A 10,082-nucleotide genomic window follows, 5' to 3' on the forward strand; every position below is an offset into this window, starting at 1 on the left:
GGAAATTCTCTTCAGACCACGCATACCTCGGTGTAAGCTGGGGTGGCACAGGTTTGAGTACCAAGACTAAGCAAACCCACAGCATGAGCTGTGATTGTGATTAGTTATTGAATTACTAACCATACCACATGGAGCATTGGCTACTCGGCTGGAAATGGTTCAACTCTGAGACTATCGATCCCTACAGAATACGAGCAAATCTTAGATACTAATTACTAGTCTGAAGCTAGAAATGATGGAAACCTGGGACGAGAATACCGGAAACCGCCGAAACATCTATCTATGACAACATTTCTGAATGATACTCTGAAGTATCCATTTTAACAAAATACTTTGATCTTCAGGGAAACAGAAAGAGAGAGAGACGGATGAACTCTCCAGCAGACGGACCGGATTCCAACAGAGAAAATCACAACGACACATGGGCGTAAATATATATTGATTGCAATTATTCCCGAATTAGTTAGCGTTCATGTGCAAAGGATTAGCATTTCAATTCATATAATTATCAACTGTGTGTAGTGCTTTCCTGCTCTCTCAGTCCACACCCACTTCCCTTTGTCCACCAAGCTGTCATATCGGCTTAGCCCACTAGGGAATCTGCCCTATCCTTGTTAGTAACCAATATCTACTGTTTATTTGTTTGTGCATTTCTGTGATTATTTAGTTAGTTAGTAGATAAATGATTAAACCAATTGGTGTATGGATGATTTATAGTAAAGGCTGGGTTTGTGCAGATACCCAACAAATGACAACGTTTTGAATGAGACTGACGTGAGGTAAAGAATAATTAATTAATAGACTAATTGATCAGATATTAGTTTATATTCTGAAAATTCTAACTTTGTAATCTGAAGATTTTCTGTGGTGCCCCGCTTTCTAGTTAATAAAATGTACATGATTAGCTGAATCACGTAATAATAATGTATTATTAATTTATTATGTCTTCACATTTTTTATTTGACCTTTATTTAATCAGGTAGGCTAGTTTAGAACAAGTTCTCATTTGCAACTGCAACCTGGCCAAGATAAAGCATAGCAGTGTGACCCAGACAACAACACAGTTACACATGGAGTAAACAATAAACAAGCCAGTAACACAATAAATAAATCAATGACACAGTAGAAAAAAGAAAGTCTATATACAGTGTGTGCAAAAGGCATGAGGAGGTAGGCAATAAATAGGCCATAGGAGATAATAGTTACAATTTAGCAGATTAACACTGGAGTGATAAATGAGCAGATGATGTGCAAGTAGAGATACTGGTGTGCAAAAGAGCAGAAAAGTAAATCAAATAAAAACAGTATGGGGATGAGATAGGTAGATTGGGTGGGCTATTTACAGATGGACTATGTATAGCTGCAGCGATCGGTTAGCTGCTCAGATAGTTGATGTTAAGTTGATGACGGAAATAAAAGTCTCCAACTTCAGCAATTTTTGCAATTCGTTCCAGTCACTGGCAGCAGAGAACTGGAAGGAAAGGCGGGCAAATGAGGTGTTGGCTTTGGGGATGTTCAGTGAGATATACCTGCTGGAACGTGTGCTACGGTGGGTGTTGTTATCGTGACCAGTGAACTGAGATAAGGCGGAGTTTTACCTAGTATAGACTTATTGATGACCTGGAGCCAGTGAGTCTGGCGACGAATATGTAGTGAAGGCCAGCCGCCTAGAGCATACAGGTCGCAGTAGTCGGTGGTATAAGGTGATTTGGTAACAAAACGGATGGCACTGTGATAGACTGCATCCAGTTTGCTGAGTAGAGTGTTGGAAGCTATTTTGTAGATGACATCGCCAAAGTCGAGGATAGTCAGTTTTACTAGGGTAAGTTTGGCGGCGTGAGTGAAGGAGGCTTTGTTGCGAAATAGAAAGCCGATTCTAGATTTGATTTTTGATTGGAGATGTTTGATATGAGTCTGGAAGGAGAGTTTACAGTCTAGCCAGACACCTAAGTATTTATAGTTGTCCACATATTCTAGGTCAGAACCGTCCAGGGTAGTGATGCTAGTCGGGCGGGCGGGTGCAGGCAGCAAACGGTTGAAAAGCATGCATTTGTGTTTACTAGCGTTTAAGAGCAGTTGGAGGCCACGGAAGGAGTGTTGTATGGCATTGAAGCTCGTTTGGAGGTTAATTAGCACAGTGTCCAAGGAAGGGCCAGAAGTATACAGAATGGTGTCGTTTGTGTAGAGGTGGATCAGGGAATCGCCAGCAGCAAGAGCGACATCATTGATATATACAGAGAAAAGAGTCAGCCCGAGAATTGAACCCTGTGGTACCCCCATAGAGACTGCCAGAGGTCCGGACAACATGCCCTCCGATTTGACACACTGAACTCTGTCTGCAAAGTAGTTGGTGAACCAGGCGAGGCAGTCATTAGAAAAACCAAGGCTATTGAGTCTGCCGATAAGAATACGGGGATTGACAGAGTCGAAAGCCTTGGCCATCTCGTTGAAGGCGGCTACACAGTACTGTCTTTTATCTATGGTGGTTATGATATCGTTTAGTACCTTTAATGATTGATAAGATACGACAACTCCAACACCATTATTAAGTTTGCTGACGACACAACAGTGGTGTCTCACCGACAACGATGAGACAGCCTTTAGGGAGGAGGTCAGAGATCTGGCCATGTGGTGCCAGGATAACAACCTGATGAAGAAAGCCAGCATTGTGTTTATTGACAACAGGATACGAAAAGGCTTCTTTGCAGCCTTAAAAACATTGAAGCCAAAAATATTTACACGTATATTTAAAAAAAATTGTGGCCTCTGGTTTGCTTAATATCCAAACACACCAAGACAGTCGTGAAGAGGGCACAACAAAGCCTATTCCCCCTCAGGATACTGAAAAGATTTGGCATGGGTCCTCAGATCCTCAAAAAGTTCTACAGCTGCACCATTGAGAACATCCTGACCTGTTGCATCACTGCCTGGTATGGCAACTGCTCGGCCTCCGACCACAAAGTACTACAGAGGGTAGTGCGAACGGCACAGTACATCATTGGGGCCAAGGTTCCGGCCGTCCAAGACCTCTATACCAGGTGGTGTCAGAGGAAGGCCCTAAAAATTGTTACGACTCCAGCCACCCTAGTCATAGACTGTTGTCTCTGCTACCGCACAGCAAGCGGTACCAGAGCGCCAAGTCTAGATCCAAAAGGCTTCTTAACAGCTTCTACATCCAAGCCATAAGACTCCTGGAAAAGATCATCAAATGGCTACCCAGACTATTTGCATGTGACACTTTGATTTAACACATTGTCATCCCTACCGCCTCTGATCTGGCGGACTCACTAAACACAAATACTGCGTTTGCAAATTATTTATGAATTTTGGAGTGTTCAAGTCTGTCCGTAAAAACAATTTACACATATATTTAAAAACATTGTGACCTCTGGTTTGCTTAAAATAAGGATTTTAATGTATAGCATTTACTTTTACTCAAGTATTACAACTGAGTACTTTTTCGACCATTTAAAACCAGATGCTATTAGACTGGGTGACTTTTACTTGAGTCCTTTTCTATTAAGGTGTCTTTCCTATTACTCAAGTATGACAATTGAGTACTTTTTCCACCACTGAAACTATGGCATAATACTTTTGTCATGAGCTTCATTGACAACTCCAACCACCTTGCTCCCCAGGTATTCAGCGACCGCCTCTGTTACCGACGTGTCTGTGCCTGTTTAGCACTTCGGGGAGTATATCGGTGGTCGGTGGAATCTTCTGATAAAGAATGCATTGTTTGCATCACTGAGCTGTTTATTGAAATTGCCATCAATAAAATGCAATTATACCTACCAATACCATAACTCCACCATGGGGCACACTGTTCACAATGTTGACATCAGCAGGTCCTGGGCAGGCGTGGTTGCATGTGGTCTGCGGTTGTGAGGCGGGTTGGACGTACTGTCAAATTCTCTAAAACGACATTGCCGCTTATGGTAGAGAAATTAACATTAAATTCTCTGGCAACAGCTCTGGTGGAGATTCCTGTAGTCAGCATGCCAATTGCATGCACCCTCAATTTGAGGCATCTGCAGCATTGTGTTGTGTGACCAAAGTGCACATTTTAGAGTGGCCTTTTATTGTCCCCAGCACAATGTGCACCTGTGTAATGATCATGCTGTTTAACCAGCTTTTTGATATGCCACACCTGTAGGTTGGATGGATAATCCTGTCAAATGAGAAACACACACACACACAATCAAACATTAGGAACACCTTCCTAATATTGAGTTACACCCCCCCTTTGCCCTCAGAACAGTCTCAAGTCATCGGGGAATGGACTCTACAAGGTGTCAAGCGTTCCACAAGGATACTGCCCAATGTTGACTTCAATGCTTCCCACAGTTGTGTCGAGTTGGCTGGATGTCCTTTGGGTGTTGGTTCATTCTTGATACACACCAGAAACTGTTTAGCATGAAAAACCATTGCAGTTCTTGACACAAACCGGTGCGCCTGGCACCTACTATTATACCCTGTTCAAAGGCACTTAAATCTTCTGTGTTTCAAATCAAATCAATCAAATCAAATGTATTTATTGAGCCCTTCGTACATCAGCTGATATCTCAAAGTGCTGTACAGAAACCCAGCCTAAAACCCCAAACAGCAAGCAATGCAGGTGTAGAAGCACGGTGGCTAGGAAAAACTCCCTAGAAAGGCCAATACCTAGGAAGAAACCTAGAGAGGAACCAGGCTATGTGGGGTGGCCAGTCCTCTTCTGGCTGTGCCGGGTGGAGATTATAACAGAACATGGCCAAGATGTTCAAATGTTCATAAATGACCAGCATGGTCGAATAATAATAAGGCAGAACAGTTGAAACTGGAGCAGCAGCACAGTCAGGTGGAAGTTGAAACTGGAGCAGCAGCATGGCCAGGTGGACTGGGGACAGCAAGGAGTCATCATGTCAGGTAGTCCTGGGGCATGGTCCTAGGGCTCAGGTCAGTTGAAACTGGAACAGCAGCATGGCCAGGTGGACTGGGGACAGCAAGGAGTCATCATGTCAGGTAGTCCTGGGGCATGGTCCTAGGGCTCAGGTCCTCCGAGAGAGAGAAAGAAAGAGAGGAGAGAATTAGAGAACGCACACTTAGATTCACACAGGACATCGAATAGGACAGGAGAAGTACTCCAGATATAACAAACTGACCCCAGCCCCCCGACACATAAACTACTGCAGCATAAATACTGGAGGCTGAGACAGGAGGGGTCAGGAGACACTGTGGCCCCATCCGAGGACACCCCCGGACAGGGCCAAACAGGAAGGATATAACCCCACCCATTTTGCCAAAGCACAGCCCCCACACCACTAGAGGGATATCTTCAACCACCAACTTACCATCCTGAGACAAGGCTGAGTATAGCCCACAAAGATCTCCGCCACGGCACAACCCAAGGGGGGGGCGCCAACCCAGACAGGATGACCACAACAGTGAATCAACCCACTCAGGTGACGCACCCCCTCCAGGGACGGCATGAGAGAGCCCCAGCAAGCCAGTGACTCAGCCCCTGTAATAGGGTTAGAGGCAGAGAATCCCAGTGGAAAGAGGGGAACCGGCCAGGCAGAGACAGCAAGGGCGGTTCGTTGCTCCAGAGCCTTTCCGTTCACCTTCCCACTCCTGGGCCAGACTACACTCAATCATATGACCCACTGAAGAGATGAGTCTTCAGTAAAGACTTAAAGGTTGAGACCTAAAGGTTTGCGTCTCTGACATGGGTAGGCAGACCGTTCCATAAAAATGGAGCTCTATAGGAGAAAGCCCTGCCTCCAGCTGTTTGCTTAGAAATTCTAGGGACAATTAGGAGGCCTGCGTCTTGTGACCGTAGCGTACGTGTAGGTATGTACGGCAGGACCAAATCAGAGAGATAGGTAGGAGCAAGCCCATGTAATGCTTTGTAGGTTAGCAGTAAAACCTTGAAATCAGCCCTTGCTTTGACAGGAAGCCAGTGTAGAGAGGCTAGCACTGGAGTAATATGATCAAATTTTTTGGTTCTAGTCAGGATTCTAGCAGCCGTATTTAGCACTAACTGAAGTTTATTTAGTGCTTTATCCGGGTAGCCGGAAAATAGAGCATTGCAGTAGTCTAACCTAGAAGTGACAAAAGCATGGATTAATTTTTCTGCATCATTTTTGGACAGAAAGTTTCTGATTTTTGCAATGTTACGTAGATGGAAAAAAGCTGTCCTCGAAATGGTCTTGATATGTTCTTCAAAAGAGAGATCAGGGTCCAGAGTAACGCCGAGGTCCTTCACAGTTTTATTTGAGACGACTGTACAACCATTAAGATTAATTGTCAGATTCAACAGAAGATCTCTTTGTTTCTTGGGACCTAGAACAAGCATCTCTGTTTTGTCCGAGTTTAATAGTAGAAAGTTTGCAGCCATCCACTTCCTTATGTCTGAAACACATGCTTCTAACGAGGGCAATTTTGGGGCTTCACCATGTTTCATTGAAATGTACAGCTGTGTGTCATCCGCATAGCAGTGAAAGTTTACATTATGTTTTCGAATAACATCCCCAAGAGGTAAAATATATAGTGAAAACAATAGTGGTCCTAAAACGGAACCTTGAGGAACACCGAAATTTACAGTTGACAAACTGATACCGAAATTTACAGAGACAAACTGATATCTTTCCGACAGATAAGATCTAAACCAGGCCAGAACATGTCCGTGTAGACCAATTTGGGTTTCCAATCTCTCCAAAAGAATGTGGTGATCGATGGTATCAAAAGCAGCACTAAGGTCTAAGGTCTAAGGTTTCCCATTCACCTTCTGAATGGCACTCATACATAATCCAAGTCTCAATTGTCTCAAGACTTAGAAATCCTTCTTTAACCCGTCTCCTCCCCTTCATCTACACTGATTGAAGTGGATTTAGCAAGTGACGTCATTTAAGGGATCATAGCTTTCACCTGGATTCACCAGATTAGTCAAGTCATGGAAAGAGCAAGTGTTCTTAATGTTTTGTATACTCAGTGTATATGTATACTCTGGACTCCAACATTGCTGGTCCTAATATTTCTTAATTCCATTCGTTTAATTTTTAGATTTGTATGAATTGTTAGATATCACTGCACCGTTGGAGCTATGACCACAAGCATTTCACTACACCTGCAATAACATCTCAATTTGTTTACACCAGCAACGGGTGTGGTTGACATAGCCCAATCCACTCATTTAAAAGGATGTCCACATCCTTTTGTATATATAGTGTATTTAAAGACAAAACATAACCTATTAGGGTGTGGTATTTAGGCTAACTGCAATTATGTAATCCTAAAATACTATAAACATTCCAAAAAATATATATTTTTTGATTTTGATCAATAAAACTTTCAGATTCTGTAACATCCATAAGATGTTACAATCTTTTGAAAATTATACTTTTTTGTGATCGAAATGGCAATCCATGTTTTGACCTCACTCAGACTTTTGCTAATATGTTCAATTTCCTGTAACATCCAGAACAGAGGGTGTGTAACATCAAGAACACTTCTTATTTGCCCAACATGTCAATATTTACAAGTTGACTTTTAGGGGGTAAACACTCCCCCCAAGGGGTACTATAGACACGCACATCAAAAGTTAAATTTACATTTTGTTTGTCCATTCTGTGAGACATATAAATTGTGATTTTGCGTGCAAATAATGCTAGAATTGCCAAATAACTACTAGGTTCTGAAAAACTTATTACAGTATATACATTTGTGCCATGCTCAGAAGGGTTATGAAACATCAGTGTTTTACAATGGAAAGGTCCTCCTACAAGTGAGAGTACAATTTTGCCCCAGCAGCACTGTCATGTTTATCCCTCTGTGTTCATTCACCTCCTCAGTTCTTACAAGTGAAGCATTTACCACAAAGTCAGCAACGTGGTTTCTCTCCTGTGTGATGTCTTCGCTGGTGCCATTTTAGATGACTTGCTGATCTGAAGCATTCTACACACATGGGGCACTTATATGGTCTCTCATCTGTGTGAGTCCTCATATGAACGGTCAGGTTTCTCATCCGGCTGAAGCATTTGCTACATTCTTTGCACTGATATGGTTTCTCCCCCGTGTGAGTTCTCATATGCTCAGTCAGGTGTCCCATCCGGCTGAAGCATTTGCCACATACATTGCAGCAATATGGTTTCTCCCCAGTGTGAATTCTCTGATGAGTTTTTAAAATGCTACTTTTCAGAAAGCATTTCCTGCAGACGGGACACCTGTGTGGTCTCTCCCCTGAGTGAGCCGCCCTCAATGGAACTTTCAACTCACTGGCTTCCCTGGTCTTAATAGAGCTTTGTACTTTATTTGTCCATGTTGTCTTTGATTTGAGTGGCTGTAACCCTGACATTAGCCCTATACTGTCCCTTTCACTGTTCCCAATATGAGCTGCAGAACAGTCGGAATTTACTGGAGAGAGGGGCTGTAATTCATTGTTTGCTTCAGATTCTCCATAGCCCTCTCCATCCGGTTCCGTTTTGATCTCTTCAGTTGTTTTGGTGGGTAGAGCGTCCCTCTCTCTGTTCTCCACAGTTTGGGTTTGGGGATGATGTGAGGGCTGGAGAGAAAATGGAGGAGAGAATATGACCTCTTTGATATCAGCCTCCAGCCCCTGAAGCTGCTCTTCCTCCTGACTGGTCCCAAACTCCTCCTGTTCCTCTTTAATCTGAGTGGGCTCTGGGTCCTCCTGGTCCAGACTGGGGCTCCACTCCTGCTCACAGTGCTGCTTCTCAGCAAGAACCTTCTCTTCAGGGACAAGGAGCGTGAGCTGCGGGGGGTCTGAGAGGATTGGATAAAAAAAAAATAGTAGTCAATCAGTTGTTTGGCAAGCCTGGCTGGTTCAATCACATTGATTGAGCTAGCTTGCAGCGTCTTTATTCACTACGAACTATCCAATCATAGACACTAACTGCTTCAGCGCCTATTGACGACAGTATGTTCTGATCTGACCAGGGGAGTTTTGTTAAGAGCCCCGATGCTTGCTCTAAACATTAATACGCATCGCTTTCGGTACGATTTTGGAAACATATTTCATATCAGTGAGAGATAATTTGCTACAAACAAGGTTCAATTACACACCTTTTATCGGGTTAGGTTCCCACATGACCATGTTACAGCACTCGTTTACGGAAAACAGACAGAAGACAGAGTAGATTACCTGTGCTATTAGCTGTCTGCGAACCCCTGTGTTAATGGAAGACGGACGCCACAAACATGTCACTGAAAATGTCTGCTGCAACTGTTAAAACCGGGTAAAAGTGTACAGTATGTGTGTATTTTTAATTTGTTAAATTATTTTGATGTGATGTTAAAATAAGGAGATTTATGTTTATTGAACCTGCCGCAATTGAGAATCGATTCATTTTTACATGGAGGATTTGGCTGTTTTGGCTTCGAGTGCCAATTTGACTTTACACAGAACTTGTAAATTCCTTACGTAGTAAAGTTGGGTTCCTTTAGTCCACTATTGGGCTAACTACTAACCTGCTTTCTGTAGCTTTATGTCGGGTCGGAAAACCAAATCCAGCAGCCTCCGTAGACGTTCAATCTCCTCATTTGAACGGGAGATTTCTTCCTGGTACTCTGCTACGGTATTTTCCACGGCCCCAAATATCTCAACAGCCACCGCTGTTAACCGCTCGTTTAGATAATCCTGCAACAGCTGCATTTTAGACATTTTCAACGAAACGTTTAGGCTATTTTGTTGTGAACGCTAGCAAGCAACAACCATTTCCCCTAGGTTCAAGATTGAAGATACTTTCCCCTTTCATCTGTAGCCTTTTATCATTTATATTTGTTCAGCTCCTGCATCACTACTATTATGCTAGCGACACTAACAACGACGTCAGTTTACTATGGTAATGAGGAAACCTTCAAAATAAAACATTGCAAGGTGGATAACGTAACAAATATCACATTTTAAAAAGTAGATTACATTTTTTTCACTTATAAGCAAATACAAGAAGGAATTTATGAGAAAAAAATATGTTTTTAAACTTATTTTAAGACCACCATTGACAATACAATGTTCAGGCTTGTATGTTGAAAATATTGGGCTTTATAGTGATTTTTATTTTATTTGTGCCGATCTAAAAGTG

The 10,082-nt window shown here is 42.7% G+C and overlaps 1 protein-coding gene across 1 annotated transcript; it reads right to left on the bottom strand.

Moving 5' to 3' along the window:
• Positions 1-6,229: 6,229 nt before the first annotated feature.
• Positions 6,230-9,811, bottom strand: LOC109891349 (zinc finger protein 629-like). The gene is made up of 2 exons (XM_020483819.2): positions 9,469-9,811; positions 6,230-8,763 (listed from the first exon to the last, which is right to left on the bottom strand). The coding sequence occupies exons 1-2, from the start codon at positions 9,659-9,661 to the stop codon at positions 7,862-7,864; spliced, it is 1,095 nt and encodes a 364-aa protein (XP_020339408.1). The 5' UTR covers positions 9,662-9,811; the 3' UTR covers positions 6,230-7,861.
• Between the last annotated feature and the right edge of the window lie 271 nt (positions 9,812-10,082).

This window comes from Oncorhynchus kisutch, linkage group LG5, assembly GCF_002021735.2.
Source record: "Oncorhynchus kisutch isolate 150728-3 linkage group LG5, Okis_V2, whole genome shotgun sequence".
In the NCBI taxonomy this organism is placed as follows: Eukaryota; Metazoa; Chordata; class Actinopteri; order Salmoniformes; family Salmonidae; genus Oncorhynchus; species Oncorhynchus kisutch.

Excerpts from the sequence above, each read along its gene's own strand:
- LOC109891349 (XM_020483819.2), bottom strand. The coding sequence starts at position 9,661 with ATGTCTAAAATGCAGCTGTTGCAGGATTATCTAAACGAGCGGTTAACA. Across the intron at positions 8,764-9,468 it reads CATAAAGCTACAGAAAGCAG|ACCCCCCGCAGCTCACGCTC; the intron begins GTTAGTAGTTAG and ends CAATCCTCTCAG.